Source organism: Cebidichthys violaceus, unplaced genomic scaffold, assembly GCF_023349555.1.
Source record: "Cebidichthys violaceus isolate CVI_PGR_0920_01 unplaced genomic scaffold, fCebVio1.0.p SCAF_21, whole genome shotgun sequence".
Lineage (NCBI taxonomy): Eukaryota > Metazoa > Chordata > Actinopteri > Perciformes > Stichaeidae > Cebidichthys > Cebidichthys violaceus.
In genome coordinates, this window is record NW_027176384.1 from 3,884,300 (window position 1) to 3,902,972 (window position 18,673).

The 18,673-nt window shown below is 40.2% G+C and overlaps 1 protein-coding gene and 1 pseudogene across 1 annotated transcript in view; one reads left to right on the plus strand and one right to left on the minus strand.

The window, feature by feature from the left end:
* Nucleotides 1-717: 717 nt before the first annotated feature.
* Nucleotides 718-5,916, minus strand: LOC137877456 (NXPE family member 3-like; annotated as a pseudogene).
* Nucleotides 5,917-13,352: 7,436 nt separating this feature from the next.
* The window catches only part of LOC137877216 (anoctamin-4-like), a 35,972-nt gene continuing 30,651 nt past the window's right edge, over nucleotides 13,353-18,673 (plus strand). The window contains exons 1-2 of the mRNA XM_068716969.1: nucleotides 13,353-13,644; nucleotides 16,338-16,412. Coding sequence (XP_068573070.1) covers nucleotides 13,419-13,644; nucleotides 16,338-16,412 — 301 coding nt within the window. The 5' untranslated portion in view covers nucleotides 13,353-13,418. The remainder of the gene's footprint in view (nucleotides 13,645-16,337; nucleotides 16,413-18,673) is intronic.

Consider the following 18,673-nt stretch of genomic DNA (forward strand, 5'->3'; position numbering starts at 1 on the left):
ATTCCATCATTACTACATGAAGGACTTTTCTTCTGTCAACAATGTGTGGCATCAATAACTTAGAACTTCCTATCAAAAGATGTCATGTAAAAATATTGTATCTTTGTTCTGTTCTTTTAAGCAATAAAACACATTTTCTTGAGGGAGAGTTTCATAAATATATAGCTGTTAAGGTAAGGGTAGAGATTAACGTTAAGGCGTTTGTGTGGCAGAGTACAAACCAATCAGCATCCTATAAGGAGGTATTGGCAGCTATGGGATTATTTTAGGTGTGTCAGACAACACAGAGAGGGGACTTTTAGATCTAAATAAAAATGGCGGCTCCTAGAAAGGTTAACGTAGAAGCTGCAATGGCATCAGTTATTTCAGCGCTGGAGAGTATTTCTTCATTGAGAGAAAAGCAAAAAACGGCACTGGAGGTTTTTCTCGATGGAAAAGATGTTTTTGCTTTTCTCCCGATTAACTTTAGTGAGAGTTTGATTGACAGATGGTTCATCCAATCACCTGCCTAGTATTTTTTTTAAAGTGCCTGCCCTTTTCTAAAAGTTACCAATGACGACTTCTCTGATGGTTCTGTGTAACAAATCATCTGGCGGGTCAAGTTAATAAAAACAAAAAAATAGATTGTTCCTCTGGTCTGAGCATAGACTGCTGGAGGAAAAATGCAGCACTTGGTGGAAACATAGAAATAACATGTAAACTCAACGTGTGCTTAAATCCACATTTCTCTCCCCCAAGACACAAACATCTAGCCGCCATTTTGAGGACATATGTAGGACAATAGATGGTTTATCATATTCTTAATGGGAGGTGGTGGGTGGAGGTCATGCGGCAGGTGGTGGGCCAGGGTCATTTCCCAGGCATCAATCAGATGGACATTCAGTCCTTCAAACATGGCTCTGAGGACCTTATCACACTGCAGCGAGTACCAGTCGCTACTGAGTAGCGTCACAAAAAGGTCTAAAAATCGGAGGTTTGCGGTCCGGATGATGACCAACGTGTCTGGAGCCCTGTCCAGTAGCCGTACCACCGCCCTGCGGATGCTCTGCAGCCGCCGGATGTAGATCTCCATAGGGAAACTGCTGAAGTGAGACCAGATGCCAAGGACTACGACAGTGTTGGGGCCTCCGATTAAGTCATCTAGCTCATTAGCAATGTAACGAAGCTCTCTTGTTGACATGGCTCGAAAATGGATAGGAGGACCGTGGCAGCGGTACGTCACCAAGATGTTGTTTGCATAGTCTGAGGACATGTAAGGTCCAGTTCTCCACTCATTGTCCAGATGAAACTCCTTAAGACCTGAAAGTATGACAGGGGGAACACATTAGGCTGCAGTGGGAACAAAATCATCTGTTGCCAGAAATCCCTGTGGATCACCTACCTGGTAGAGTTGCGTTGAGGATCTGAAACCACTGCCTGACGGTGGAGTCTCCATACATGTGGACCACCTAGCTTTTCAGACACTGACTGATGGCAGACGCGCTGAATTCGCGGACTGTGGTGCCACCTAGTGCTCGCCACACACCCTAGTAGCAATAACCAGAGGGTCCAGATGCCACAGTGCAGCTCTTCACCTTTAGCTGATCTGAGAGGCAGTTAAAGAATAAGGGTGGGATTATCCCATGAAAAAACAAAACCAAAGTATAAAGTGAACCTCTTAAGTACTATCCTTACTCCTGAGAGACTATAAACACTGCTAACAGCTGAAGCTGCATTCATGAACATTTAGCCTAGTGCTCCATGCTTCCAGCACTCTTTTGAAATTGGGCTGAATACTTAATCTCTCTGCCGGAGAATGCTACCCAGAAGAATGTAGGACGCTTTTTCCTGAACTTTCTCTTATTTTTCTTTGTACGGCAAACTCGTATGAGTGAGTCACAACAGATTCAGCAAACGCTCCTAACTTCAGATAACCGTGTCAATGACCAGCGTAAACATGATGAATGCAACATATGCATAAATGAGTGAGCATTCATGAAAATTATAAATTAGCATAAGTAACCCCAATAATGCCATATAAGGCTACGCTACTGTCACTGAAATAAAGAAAAAATCATTTCATGTGAAAAATGTCTCGCACAGCGAGGTCATTGATGACTGCAAAGGGAAGGGATCAAATAATTTAAGTTGTTTTGCTGTATGAGATGGTCATATTGATAATGGAGACACATTTGTTTTGAATTATTGTTATAGACAGTGGTGGCAGTAACAGTAATAAAATAAAATTCAATATCATGCTTTACCTTCTTTTTGTGGCAACACATTGACACTAGCTGGTCCTGAAGCCCGAATGTAGACTTTCAAGTTCACACCCCTGAAGAAAAGCACACATAAGATATCTCTTAAAAACACTAAACATTAAGGACATAGATACAAAAGGAGGACAAACATTTGAAATAATGTAATAAAACTCAGCACAAAAATGGGAAACAAATGCTAGAAAGTTCATTCAAGATCACACAAATCTTAACGGTAAATCCACTTTGTAAATTTAATGGCATTAATTCAATAATATTCATTTTCATATAAGCAATGGCTCCAATGACTGTATAACGTGCAAGGTGCCATAATGATTACTATCTACAGAATAACTTAGCATCTTTCATTTCATAGTTTTGGATTTACGGCTGGCAAATTAAACTGTTTTGGTTGAGTCTCACCGTTCTCATCAACATTTTATTGATGCAGCTGCTTCATGCCGGAAAGCTGATTAACCAATTGACCCATTGGTTAGTCCTGCCAATCCAATGCAGCCTGGTTAATCAAAGTGTAGCCTTGGCCAACTCTGACCAGGGTCTGACAACTATCTGGCTCTGCTCTATGAACTCTAATGCAATCCTTTCAGATTTACTTCATTTTCAGGCTGGTATAGTGGATATGGAGCTAGTCCTAAACGTTGTGTATTAATGAAACTCCTTACTTGGAGAAGTTGAAAGGAGATACGCATTTCTAAAACGTTATGTTTCTACATTAAAACTTGTGGAGCAAACATCAGCAGAGTACTTTAGCACATCATTAACTTGGGTTAGTACATATGCTATGCTAGCTACTAAAGGTTAACTGAATGTATACACATGCTGCTTTTGCTTTTTAATGATTGCACCTTTGAATAACAACATACCTGGCTATACAGGAACAGTGTTGTACCTTAATGTCCTTAATTTTCACTTCTACACTGTGATCTATAGGCTTTAGCTAATATATTTATTAGTGCTGGGCAACTTAACGCGTTAAGTCGCACGTTAACGCAGTTTTTAAAAAAATGCAATACACACCGTTGATGTTAGCAAATCACCCAAACAAACAGTGGAGGGAGGCTTCGGCAGACTACGTTGGATGCAGCGTGTGGGAGAAGTATAGATAGACAAAAGCAAGACAAGCTAACAAATGCTGCAGCGAAGTGGATAGCTACAAACTGCAGGCCGATTAGTATTGTGGAAGATGTCGATCTGAGGAACGTTCTCAAGGTGCTTTCGCTTCGCACCTTTAGGATCGCAACGAATGACGGCACTTATGAGCCTCCCTTAAGATGCACCATCACAAGAAGAATACATAAAACAACCTTTAAAACATCTTTATATTCAATCTTAACTGCATGTAGTTCTAAAACATTCCACCAAGGTAACACTGGATTTAGATGTCACATAAAATACCAGTCTCTCTGCTCCCTCACCTTTGAAAGAGCTTCTCCTCATTGGCATTGAGGACGTTTTCTTTGAATCCTGCTCTGAAGTGGTTGATCCTGGCATCACAGCTCAGGTTATTTGGCTTGTAACAGAACCACGGCTCGCCTGTACGGAGGTTAGTGTAGTTGCACAGCGGCTGCTGGGTTGGCCTTGGGCAGACGTTACAGAGGGTGGTTTCAGAGAGTGAGCCTGAGCGGAAGAGGCTCTTTGAGTAAATCCTATCGGGTTGTTCTCTGTTCAGCCTGTTCAGCACTGAGATGGCCTCACCAGGGTGAACCAGAGTCACCTGATTGGATAGAGAACCAGAGTTTTCATCGAGTCCAATCATGTTCATTCATATCAATTAAGACAAAAACATTGAAAACTACTTGAAGCTCCACACGTCCCATTTATGAAGGTTTATGTCTTTAAATTCTGCACCAGATAGACTTGAGACAATAATCTCTGGAGAACTGTCTATTCATCTAAACCAGGGGAGTCAAACTCAAGGCCTGCCACATCATTTTAAGTGGCCCGCGAATCCGCCAGCAAAAAAAAAATAAAGATAGAGATAGAAAGTCATAATTGTGAGATACTTAAACACAACAGTCATAGAAGCAGGTCTTCATAGGTTACCCTACATTTGTCATAGAAATGTATTGTGAGTACATTGAAGACTACTTTAAACGTGGCTTTACAACAGATGAAATACTTCACGTGAGATTGTGGAAACGCACCCTTGAAACGATTTTAAGCTTTGAACAAGCTATGTGTTTGATATTTGTCTTTGCTATTTTCTTTAAAATTTGATGGAGTAATGTGGTTTTCTTAACCCTAAATTAAAAGGATTTAAGTTATAATAACAGAAATGTGCTTAAATATATTTTTACATTTATATAACTGTATGGACAATATTTTTATTTACTTGAATAAACAATAATCAAATGCAGAGACAGTTATTTATCAATATGTTAGGAGTAGTTACATTTACACAGTCTTACATTTACAACTGGCCCTTTGAGGGAAACCGTAATGCTGATGTGGCCCAGAGTGAAAATGAATTTGACACCCCTGATCTAAACCCTTCCCTGAACAGCGATTGTCCAATCAAAGCTTAGCAACAGTACCTAGGCATGGCAGGTCTGTCAAGCTCTAAACATGTTGAAGTGGTGTGCATGGGACTGTATCAGGAGAGATACTTTGCATTTTAAGTGTTTAGAGAGGGGTTGTCTTTCTTTTAACTTGTTCAAAACTAAAAAACACAAGAGTAACAGTCCTACAAATTGAGGGAATTAATTCTGTTTGTCTGCTTTCATGTAATCTGCTAATTTTAGCATGAACAGCTGACCAACTTGCTACCTACATAACCTAACAACCAACATAGCATAATAACATAGCCTTACTTCCAACACCAAGGAGTATGTAGAGGTTAGGTAAAAATATGTTTTTTAAAGTTACTTTCAGAACTAGCACATCTACTGTGTTGTATTCCCCCAATATGTGTGAGCCTCCTGGTGCTGCTTTTCGAGACGAGACTAAACTAACGTTGGCAGTGCTGTCCTGTTTCATTGGATTTAAAACCCCAGCCAAACTTGATATCTGAGACATTATGTGCGCCATCCACATCAGCCAAACAAGATTATGTTAGCATATTTTTATCATAATTATAACACTAGGACTAACTAGCTACAGTTAAATAAATCTGCTAGTGATAGTTTGCATCACTGAATTGAATCATAAGAACCTGCTTTTGTCTGAAAGTAAAGAGTCTGAAATGACTGAGATTTTGAGTGGTAAATCTGTCTTTGTTAGCAAACTGCATATGTGCCGTCCGACAAGTGAAAGTTAAGGCATAGCAACAGTTATAAAGAAGGACAGGGCTTCGTGAACAATTAATTATGATATTAAAAACACTTACAATACCATTACATTAAACATCATGGTTTTAGCAGCACCTCAACCTGTGCATCTCCTTCCCAGAGTAAAGAGAAGATCAAGACAAAGAGATCCAGGAAGTACAGCGGACATTCGCCGAACAGATACGGTGTGTGGAGCGGACCAACCCGGACTCTTTAGTTATTGTCCTTGGTGACTTTAACAAAGGAAACCTCAGTCATGAACTCCCTCAATACAGACAGTTTATCAAATGCACAACTAGAGAGGAGAACATTCTAGATCACTGCTACACCACAAAAAGCGGGGCCTATCACACCGTCCCTCGTGCTGCACTGGGACTCTCTGACCACGTCATGGTCCATCTGATTCCTTCATACAGGCAGAAATTAAAGCTCTGTTAACCTGTGGTGAGGAAATTCAAGAAGTGGACCAGTGAATCTCTGGAGGATCTTCGGGCGTGCTTGGACTGTACAGACTGGGATGTTACCAACAGTCTGGATGAATACACAACAACAAGCACCAGGGTGAGTTACAACAACGACAAACCCTGGTTTACAGCAGAACTCAGACAGCTAAGGCTGCACAAGGAAGAGGCATTTAGGAGTGGGGACAAGGACTTGTACAAAGAGGCAAAACAGAGGTTTAGTAAGGTGGTGAGAGATGCTAAACAACTGTACTCTGAGAAACTGCAACACCAGTTCTCAGCAAGTGACTCTGCTTCTGTCTGGAGAGGTCTCAGACAGATCACCAATTACAAGCCAAAAACTCCCCACTCTATGAATGATCTCTGCCTGGCAGACGAGCTGAACGAGTTCTACTGTAGATTTGAAAGACAATGGGACAGTCCTGACTCCATCCCCCACAGCCCCATCAACCAGCCCCAGATCACCAGCCCCCCCTCCCCCAGCTCAGAAGGGGCTCATGCCTCTGTTTCACCAATCCCAGCCTGACCTCTGTGGTCATGAAGTCTTTTGAACGCCTGGTCCTTTCCCACCTGAAAACCCTCACTGACTCACTCCTGGACCCCCTGCAGTTCGCCTACAGAGCCAACAGGTCTGTAGACGACGTAGTCATCATGGCCCTTCACTTTATCCTCCAGCACCTGGACTCCCCAGGAACCTACGCCAGGATCCTATTTGTGGACTTCAGCTCTGCTTTCAACACCATCATCCCATCTTTGCTGCATAACAAGCTCTCTCAGCTGCACGTGCCCGACTCCACCTGCAAGTGGATCACAGACTTCCTGTCTGACAGGAAGGAGCATGTGAAGCTGGGAAATGCACATCTCACCCTCCTGGACCATCAGCACCGGTTCCCCCCCAAGGCTGCGTTCTTTCCCCTCTTCTCTTCTCCCTGTATACAAACAGTTGCACCTCCAGTCACCAGTCCGTCAAGCTCCTGAAGTTTGTGGATGACATCACCCTCATTGGACTCATCTCTGGTGGAGATGAGTCCGCCTACAGGTGGGAGACTGACCATCTGGTGCAGTCTGAACAACCTAGAGCGCAACGCTCTAAAGACAGTAGAGATGGTTGTGGACTTAGGAAGAATGTAGCCCCACCTGCCCCTATCACCCTGTGCAACTCCCCCGTCGACGCCGTGGAGTCCTTCCGCTTCCTGGGCACCACCATAACTCAGGACCTCAAGTGGGAGCTTAACATCAGCTCCATCACCAAGAAGGCTCAGCAGAGGATGTACTTCCTGAGGCAGCTGAAGAAATTCAACCTGCCAAAGACATTGATGGTGCACTTTTACACAGCCATCATTGAGTCCATCCTCTGCTCTTCCATCACCGTCTGGTACGCTGCAGCCACAGCCAAGGAGAAGGGCAGACTACAGCGCATCATTCTGCCATCCCTCCAGGACTTGTTCGCTTCAAGGACCCTGAAGTGAGCAAGAAAGATTGAAGCCGACCCCTCTCACCCTGGACATAAACTGTTTGTGTCCCTACCATCTGTCAGGAGGCTGAGGTCCATCAGGACCAAGACCTCACATCACATGTACAGCTTCTTCCCGTCGTCCGTCAAGCGCATAAACAAAGCCCGGGACCCCCACTGACTCTGTCATCCCCAGGACAATTTTCTTTATTTATACACACTCGACACTTTTAACATTTCACTTACATTTCACTTGTTTACAGTCCTGTTATCCGTTTGTTGTGCACTTTATTTTATATTCTATTGTAATTTTGAATATGTTCTATTTCTAGCACTGTCTTGATTGTTGTTGATTGTTTGGTGTTATTGTTTAATGTTATGCACTTTCCGCCATGACAAATTCCCCCAAAAATATTACGACTATGCTTCCCACAGAACACAGATATGTGGGATATTCTGAATGTGAAGAAATCTTTTTGAAACACATCTGAGCTATGCCAGATGAGGACAAACAATATTTGGACAGACTGGTTTGTCCCGTGCTTCAAGTCAAATCACTCTCAGCTCTACTGAATCTCAGGTTACAGGTTCATAATAAAGAGTACAGCTATGGTGTAAAAGAAACCAGACAATCTGATGTAATAGACTTTGTAAATACCAAATCTTGTGAATACTCTGCTCAGTGTTTTACATTGAAATATCCTATTATAAAAACTGTTACTACAGCAATGTGGAAACACAAGAGAACAAGAAACACAAGCAGATGAAGATCAATTTAGTTCAGCTCTCTGATACTGCAGTATGAATTTGGGGAAGATATAATATAATAATATATTATTCTAAAATGGGCCTTCTGCATAATGAATATTTTTGCTTAGGTATATTTTGATGACCATACTTTTGCACTTTTACTTCCATCAAGTCTTGAATGCATGATTCTATAAACTGGTCATATGTCTTTAACTTTATGTAAATCTTAAATCAATAAAGTATCCAAGTACTACAGTCAAGTAAATGTAATGTAATATACAAAGCACAAATGTCCCTCTGAAATGTAATGTAGCAGAAGTATTAAGTAGCATATAACAGGAGTAGAAGTAAAATAAAATGTCACACATGTACAGTATATTAGAATGGTTACTGATACTGATTCATGATAAAATAAACTTCATATATATACTTTGTTTAAGCGTTTCATGCGTCTTACCTCAGCAGAGATTCATTTGGAGATTCTGTTCATCACAGTGTGATCCGTCACTTTGTCTCACTGGTTTACAATAAACGTTCTCTGTGCTTGACTTTCAGGAAAGGAATGTGAGGGTAGTGACAGCAAACAGCACTGCATCAAGAATCACAGTCACAGCTAAAGATAACAATAGAATCTCAAGTTGCCCTCTCTTCTTAACCACTCCCATGTGCCAAAAAAGAACAGAAAAAGCAAAGAATAGGGACTTCTCTGTTGAAGCTTTAGCATACCTAAATTGAAACAAATACAAAAAAAAAGAACATAAAGTGAGTCAAGCTTTTCTTAACCTTTATACTCTGATTGTCACTTCCATCTAAATAGATAATAAGTTTAATTCTTGTGAAGTATGGAAGATTGAAACTCCCTAAATTAAAACAAATCAAACTAAGATATGAAGTTTCTATCTATCTATCGATCGATCGATCGATCGATCGATCGATCGATCGATCGATCGATAGATAGATAGTCACAAAGGGAGCTCTTGAGGAGGAGGTTCAGCTGACAATCTTTTATTTCCAACAAAAATACACAGGGAAATCCCTGGAAACAAAAAATTCCTCCGAAGAGGGATGAACGGGGAAATGCTCTGGCTAAACAAATAGAGCTGGGCAATATTAAATAACGGGAAGCCAACAAAAACCTCTCTTAGCGAGGAAAGAAGAAAATAACAAAGTAGAACTAAAATGCTCTGATTTAACTCAAAGAGCTGCAAAGTCAAACGGCAAAAGCCAAACCAAAAATCTCTTCTCGAGGAAGGTATTAAACTACAAGTAAAAATGCTGTGATTTAACTCGAAGAGCTGAATAGTCGAAAAGGCAAAAAGCAAAACCAAAATCTCTCTTACCGAGGAAACAAGAAAATAATCAGTCACCAACAAAAAGGCTGTGAAGCAAAAAACGGCACAAGGCCAACCAAGGACTCTATAACAAGGTTCGGAACAGACAAAACTATGACTTGGACTTGATACTTGCATAAGGCTGGTGTGCAAGACGAAAGGACATGACACACTGGCACAGGACAAGGGGAGACGCAGACTATAAGTACACATGAGGGAAGTGGGGGAACAGGTGGACACAATCAGGAATCAGGGAAGACAATCAGACTGGTGACACATGAGGAAGGGCAAGGGACCTGAAACGAGAGGAGAGTTAATTTCCAAAATAAAACAGGAAGTCACAAAACAAACGTGGAGACAGGACAAAAACCCAGCTTGACATACAGGTGTGACATATATATATATATATATATATATATATATATATATATATATATATATATATATATATATATATATATATATATATATATATATATATATATATATATATATATAGGATGCAAACCTCTTATAATTAAAAGGAAAACATTTGGTAAATAACAATTATTCAGCTTTTCTTTAAAGACAAAGTGAAAATGTGCATTGCATTGAAGTGTTCACTCAAGTGCTGTATATTTAAGTACAATTTTGAAGTATTTTATGCAACTTTGTACTTCTAGTCCACTTCATTTATTTGATATATCTATAGTTACTTATTACTCGACAGATTAAGATTTTACATATGAAAAGCTAATAAAACAATTCATTGCTAAAGATTAAACCACTGGGTCTGAACCTTTCTGGCTTGTCCCCCCCCCCCACCAAAAGCAATCACTTTTCAGATGTTTAGCCATTCTACCGTTTGAGCCCTAAAGAGGTCAAACCATCCATGCTCACATGCATAATGTGATGTAGCTAGAGAGTAGCTGAGGTTTCTGACCAGTAGCTGGAGCATCCTGTCCGCATTTAGTTTAATGCACATTATGCTGTGTTGTTTAGCTGTCCGACTGCCCTCCACACAGCTAGCCCCGCCCTCTAGTTTACATACAGCTTGAAAATGTTAAATGTTAAATGGCTTATAGAAAAGGATACATGCCAAAAATATGTAAAAATTGTGTTTTCTTTCTTTCATTTTCTGATAGATTGTATTTAGTTTCAATTATACACTGCGGTTTAAGCGTGGAGCATTTAGGTTTTCAATGAAAGTATTTACTTTTAAGCTTTTCTATTTTCTATTTCAGGATTTAAAATTTCACATTATCAATTTCTTTTTTCAGTTTTAGTTTTTTCTTTTTAACATTGAAACATTTCTTGATTAAATTGGAAATGCATACTGTAGTGGAAAAAAAATCTTTTAACCTCCCTGTGAGAAATAACTGAGATGACAAACTTCTTAAAGTATTAAAATCATATTTAATGAACAGACCATTTGTAATAATTCAGCTGAATGGATAGAGCTCTTTCCCCACAGATAGTTCGGAGGTCTAACAACAAGGACCCCCCCCCCCCCCCCCCCCCCCCACCTTCGCAGATGTCCTCCTCCTCTGCCTGCCGATGCATCCACCAAGGCCGAGTTCCCAGCCTGGGTATTTTTATTGAGGGAAGAGGGTTGGACATGAGAATACATTCGATATAACATATATTATTTGGGTTAAAATGAATATATGCAGGTTTAAGCCATACAAGTTATAACTAAGAGAACGGTATGATAAATTTCTCCAACACATAGAACAATGTATATTTGTTGTGCTTCATTTCTTTGTTTGATTTGTTTTAATTTAGACATTTTTAGTCTTCCATACTTCACAGGAATATGTTATGCAAATCTCAAGAAAGTTCCATGCTCATATAAGTCAAATCTTAGTGCTGTTGCCACAGAGGAATGCAGTTTACCTGTGTCGTAAAACACTTCCAGACGTAGACAGGGAGCTGGTTATCGTATTTGAAACTTTGCTGCCTCAACAGCCAAGTTATTTGCATCATTAAATCCAGTGGAGGCAGTGCAAGATACTAAAATGTGGGAGACCATATCAGATATACTTGTACAATATAATGCTCAAACACACATTACCCCAACATAAACATTTGAATCACTGTTGTTAGAGATAATGACAGGCTTAGGTGTAAAGTCTGAGATAATTCAAAGCTAAACACACTTAAGATGACACACTGTTTGATTACCAGACAGCAGTGTGGACTTTGCTCAGCTGAGCCTGGACCACAGTCGGCTTGTGAAAGTGGAACAGTATAAAGTACCTCTGCAGTAGCTGAGTTATTACTCGACAGATCTGGGCTATTTCCCTGGAGCTAAAGGACCTTCCTCAAATGAAGTGTGTTCTTCCTCAAAAGCTCTCGGAGTACTCAGTAGTGTACAGCCAAGGCTGGAAGCCAGAGATTGTACACTGTTTGATAGTATTTTAACTTTTATTTGCTTTAATTCGGCTCAAATAAATTCTGCACTTTACAATGTTTTCCTGACTTTTGTTTTGGTAAGGCAGCAGTAGGAAAACCAATGCAACAGTCTCATTAGTTTGTAATTGATAAGGAACCGTTCAGGACTTTACACATTTTTATAAAAAAATTTACATTTCTCCTACTTTTACTTAAACTGCATTTTTTTTTATCTTAACCTTGTTGCAAAATGTTTTATATACCTGTTTGTCATGACATTGCATGCTTGGCCAGACTATAGGCCACACAAAAACGGTTACAAAGAGTCATTAATTGGAACATGTCTTGTGGTATTAACTGACATTTCCCTAGATAGAACATACATGATGTATATAAACTGGTGCATTGGTAGTGAAATTAATTCACATCAGAAACCAATAAGAAACAGATGTTTTTGGCACTTGTGTTCTGGTAAACACAGGTAAATGAATCTAAACAACTCGGACTTGAAGGAATCCAGCATGAGACATTAATGTTACTTGTCAACAGAAGAGTCAACAATATGGTATATGGCATCAATCTTTTCACCTATTGTGACTGAAAAAAAACAAGCTAGGCTCATGCACTTAAATTTGAGTTATCCACAAGAAAAGGAAAGGATTACCTCCGATATTTAAGGGTGACCGCTTCAATAAAGAACACACATTTTTAAACATTTATTTACGTCATTCTAGACAACACCAACTTGTCCAAGAAGTGGTGCTTCCTCCAATGTTTTTTGTTGTTGTCATGACTTAAAATCACATATATATATATTTAAAAATGATAATTTATGTTTAAATATATATATATATATATATAAAAACACAAAAATAAATAATTATTTTTAAATATATATATATATATATATATATATATATATATATATATATATATTAAAAAATAATAATACAAATAATAATTTATTTTTGTAAGCACCGTTTGTTTTTTTGGTCTCTTGTTGTAAATGTTATACAAACATACAACTTTGTTACAGTAAGGTGAGGAAATGTGATTGATTACTTCCACCCCTGGCTTATGTGAAAGTTGTCTGTGTCTTTGGTCCTCCAGCGAATTTATAGCCACGTAGCGTTTTTATTAAATTGGTTTAGTAGTTATAATACTTTTGGGACTCATAGAGACTCAGTGGTACTTAATAGAGACCTTGTTTTATAAGACCTTGGTACCACTTATTTTCCCACGGGAACCTGACATCGCGACCCCATAAACCACGTGAAGCAGCCACGCCTGCAGTCGTGCGTAAAGAGGTAAAGACTGCACCATCAAGCGCGACACAAGCCGAGGGAGGCTGACATCGTGGAGCAGAGCATGAGCTGGTGCGGGCAGCAGCCTTGGAATAAACAGAGCTTGGATTCAAGTGCAGTGGGTGGAGTTTAAGGATGCTTTAGGTGGGTGCGTGAGAGGTTGTTGCCTTCACACGCCGAAGCCATGCGTAATATGAAGTGTGAACGCCGCCGGTGAGGGGGATGCTGGAGCACGAGGCAGGAGCGGACATGCGACTGGTCCGTCATATCAGCACAGGTATGAAGATCCAGGCCACGGGAGAGCACGTGGGCTGCAGCAAGGTCGGGGAAAATCAGGAGAACCAGGTCATATGTGTGCAATGTCAAGAGGAGGTGGTGCGGGTCTGTCCGGGAAGCCCGCGCAGTCCTCACCGCGCCATCGCGACGCGCCTCTCCTCCGGATCCGCAGGTAAAGGCATGCAGTGTATGGGACCAGAAAAGACTGCAACATTGCTCTTCATATGTCATCACTTGTGTGGTTGACATTGCAGCCCCCGTTTGTTTATAATTTCACTGTTGAGCGTGGGCGGACATGAGGGTGGGTGCTCCAATACGATAAAAATGACTATGGATCACTATATTCTCATATGAAAACTCATATAATGAATAGGACGAGCACCTCCCTGAATGAGTTTTGAATTAAACCAGATAGATGAACATGTCTGTGATTTGTATGGCAGATGCTCTGAAATTGGTTTATGCACAATCAGGGTCCTAAGCAAAATTGATTATTTCAGTAATATTTAATTTTCATTTTCCAGGAGTTAGAGCCCCTTTTACAGTCATGTTAGTTTTCATGAGGGAATTTGAATTAACCTAAATTTACCATGACAACCTTCAACTTGAAAATGTTTCACTGTGTTTGTGAAACACACTCTTATACAAGTGCTCTTTATTATCTCTGCCAGGAGATAATGAGATCCTAACGAGATTGGCTGTGCATAGGTGAGCGCGCGTGGGTGTGTGTGCATCTCTGTCCATGGCTTATTTCGCATACTGCTGCACCAAACTGCATAATATTTTGGGTGCTCATTTATGGCTGCATGCTCATGGACCCTTCATGGTTGCACTGACACACACTTTCTCAGAACACCTTTTATACTGCCAGTGATTGATTGCTGACTCATCACTCACTACTCTTGAACAGCAGTAAGGGGCTGCGAGAGAGATACAGTGGGGAAAAACAGTTTGCTCATTTTTGTTGTTTTGGACTGTGTGCATTGGCTAACAGCTAACGGAACTACCAGTACACACACAGCTGAGTGCATCGTAGCCGCTATCAGCTAACGGCACTATACACACAGCTCACGTTTACACACGTATTTTTGTAAAACTTAGACTTGAAGACTAAATATATGCTTCAAGCCGTGTTTGTTCTGTAAGACGGAGTTGTGACAAGCGCCTTCACAGAGCTGGTGTAGACATCTGCACAGATTAAAAATGAGAGCGGATCTGTTTTGTGTGACATGCGGGTACACTTGCGGTCTAGACGGGGGCTTATTCATTTCTGGGTTGTATTCATTCAGTGAGACACAACAGCAGTGGTTGTTGCAGGCACACCTGGTAGAGATCTGCACTCTACTGAGGGCACCTTTGTAGTTTTAAAATTTCAACTGCCTTAGAGAGGCACCTCTGCTGCATCAGAGTATATGGTTTCTTATTCAATTCAATTCAATTCAATTTGGATACCACTGGAAGCTGCTCAGAGGCTGATATGTTTTGTACAATTCCATGCCACGACTTCCCATAACTTCGGTAATAAATGATGCCTGCAGATTTATCTCGTAACATGGAAGCAAATGTGCAAGCTTGGACTGAAAAGACTTCCTGTCAGTGATGAATGTCTACCCTGTGCTGCAGTTGCTCTTGTTTGTAGGTGTCAGATTAGAAAATAGGGAAATGTAAAGGTCTTTAAATTGCTCAATGGGCCTTTTTTATTCAATGCAAAAATGTTGGGCTGCACGTTGAAGCTGTGACTGCAGTGCCACAGAAAGTAATTTCCTCTGCTGAGACAGATTAATCATTTAACCTCTAGCTCTCTTGATTGCTTGGAGTTCCAAATTAGCCCTTTAGTTTCCTGCTCCTGGAACTTCATTGAGAGCAAGTAGTGTCTAACAAAGCAACCAATCAAATAATGGAATACTGTGTATCTACTGTACATTTGAGTTACTGATTTTCCACGATGGCAATGAAAATGTCACACAAGTCTGTTTATATGTAGCTTGGTTGACTAAAGCTACAGTTCATCAGAGAAGCATCTTGATCTCTACTCCCGCAAATAAACAGAAAAAGTTTGGAATTGCAATGGCTAGATCTTTTTTTTTGCTTGTGAAATGAGTCACCGAATCGGTTAATAATTTAAGTCATCTTTTAAACAAAGCTGCCAAAATGATTTGGTTGCAGCTTCTCCAATGTGTTTTTTACATCGTTGTAACTGAATCTCTTTAGATTTTGGACTGTTGCTCGGACAAAACAACACATTGCATGACATCAAAAAGGAAAGGTATTGGGCATTTTCACTATTTTGTGACATTACATAGTTCAAACAATGAATTCATTAATCAAGAAAACAATTGTTGTAGGGATTGAGGCATCATTCCCTCAAATGAAGGGGTCCTGTGAGCCTTCCAGCGTTATGGGCTCATTCTCATAACACTGCTAGTGTTGTTCATTGTATTCACTGTGATTTATTTCATTCCCATCATAAATTGGTAGACTAAGGCACTAAAGCTGCCAGACTCGTGAATTTGATTCAAGGTCAAGGGTTTTTCCCCTTGTGTGGCTCGATGTGAAAGCGGGGCACTAACATTGCAGGATTAGGGATTTCATTCTTGTTACGCTGCTGCAGGGTCATGGCTTTTCTCAAGGCCCCAGGAACAGCACTAGGCTTGGTGGACACATTTGGAATTGTAGGATACCCAGAAATGCCATACACATTCATTACAAAAGCAATGGCTGCAAAAGTAATTAACACTATGGTCACCTGTGCTAAAAAGACATATTTCAAAATCGATGCCTTTGTTGCACTATAATATGCTTTGGATAGACGAGTCTACATGATGCCATACTGTACATAATGTGTGATCTCTCACCCTGTTGTAGACCGTGAGCCCAGCAGTAGCAGCTACAATGCCTCTTCTGGAACATTCTACAGCTGTGTCAGTCAGATCACCATTGGTAAGTGCATTATTTACAAATATAAAAAAGACATAATAGATAAAAAAATAAATACAAATATTTTTTTCTACACTGCAGATTAATATCTTTGGAAGACATCCAAACTATAAAGGAACACATATGGAATTATGTGGTAAATAAAAAGTGTTAAACAAACCAGAATATGTTTTATATTTTAGATTATTCTAAATAAAAAAAGAAGAAAATAAAAATAAAGAAAAAACATTGAATGAGAAGGTGTGTCCAAACTTTTGACTGGTACTGTATATATATATATATAAAGTGTGTTTACAATGATCACTGCTGCTAGAATTTCAACAGGAAAATATTGTTGAAATCTTGTTGAAATCTTGATTCTGATGATGTGGGGTTAGAAAAAAGTGAGCTCCTCATCTCTGCTACAAGCTCTGGACAGTTGGTGGCCCAGGTGCATTGTGGTTAATAGGAGGCACCCAGTATTGACAAAAAAGAAGATTGTGTGAAGTAATAAATACCAAACCTCCGGTTATGCTGCTAAATCGCTTACTAACTCTGAAATATTCAAAGTTTCTTGCCAAAGTGAAAAATACTTTTTCTCCCCTTATTTATTGTTATAAGATTAATACGATTAAGGGATAAGTTGTTTCCTGTTGGCTGCCACAGATCCTCACAGTCATGAACCAAGCAGGGAAAGTCTGCGTATCGAGGAAATTGCCTCAATACGATCCATGTGAACACATCAGTGACATATTATTATGATGATATTCAAAGTAATACGGTCACATAATAAACTCCAGCGCAAGTGTTTGACTTCAGTAAGAAAACTAGCATGTGTGCAGCAGGAAAAGCACAGGTACAAATAAAGAATTTGATGATGGCTGAATTCCATTTAGTGGCTCCAGTTCCAGGGTCCTTTAAAGAACTTACTGCAGTACAGTATGGTGCTGTATTAATTCAAAGCTTACTGACAGTGTGCCATGGGGGGAGGGGTGGGGGGGATTTGTTAAGCAGTAAGAAAATGTAAAGATTTCCTTTGACGTAACTTTGTCCATATGTCAGGGGCCGCTGACAGGAAATAGCGCATTGTTGACGAAGCTGTCTGAAATAATTTTCCGGTCTGTCAAAAAAAACTGCAAGCCCTTGCTTTTAGCAACATTCAGACCTCACCGTTTGACATTTTCTCGTTGAGTATTACAGCCCGGTTAGTGGCAGAGGCTGTGAGCTGGTTGCTGTGACAGTCTTGCATTTGGGTTCAGCTGAGGCTGTGCTGCTGCATGCAGGTGTCCCTCTCTTCTAATGAAGTGCTGAGGGAGAGCTTTGGATCGTTGAGACCGTTGTTTTGTTTTTTACAAAGGGAGAGATCTATGGTCTTGCCCCGGACTCATCAGTCATCAAAAAGTTAGTGTGCTGCCTGTGATTTAAAAGCCCTGAGAGGAAAATACCAGTCAGCACCACTGTAGGTTCCTTAAAGTTCTAATCGATTATAATCGAGCATTAATTCCACCCTGCTTCATTGTTGTTGGAATTTACTGCGGTTGTGCGACTGATAGACAGAGCTATATGATCTTCACCCCGAGGCATTGGTTCAGCGAAGGATGACATGAAAAACAATGAAAATGCGCTATGCTGAAACTTCCACAACACGGCATCACTGCTATACACGTCCTTAGAACTGAGAGCTCTGTTTAGGTTGTGGTGTTTCTGGGTTGTGCCGACTCTGCTTTTTGCTTTTTATTCTGTGAATTTCAAAAGGGTACCGAGGAACTTCAGGTATCATATAAAACAGAAGTTTATTGACATTTGTCGGGGATCGGATCGGTACTTGGCATGGGCCGAAGCCCAAGTATCACTATTGGTATCGGGACTGAATAACAGTGTATCCCTATATTATTACACGAGAAAATATAGAAAATATTAAAACTGTGAGTTTAAAATACTGTATATGAATGTTTTGGTGTTTATAATTTTACTTTGTTTTCCTTATTAAAGAGCATATTTAACTAGGGCTTTAGCAAATGTCATTTTTTGACATTCAAACCCAGTGGCGAACTAAGGCTGTCTGAGGTGCAGGGACAAAAAAATATAAAGAGCCCCCCAGCTGCACGCGGTGGGGCACCAGACTGAAGAAAGTACCCTGGAGGGCACTTCATCATTGTTCTCTCAGCATGGAGAGCATGTAATCATGTTCTATCTACCATAGGGGAATCCAAGAAGGCAGTAATTTCCAATAATAATGTTCAAGCCCAAATACATTTTGTGTTTGTAGTATATTGATGAGGCGG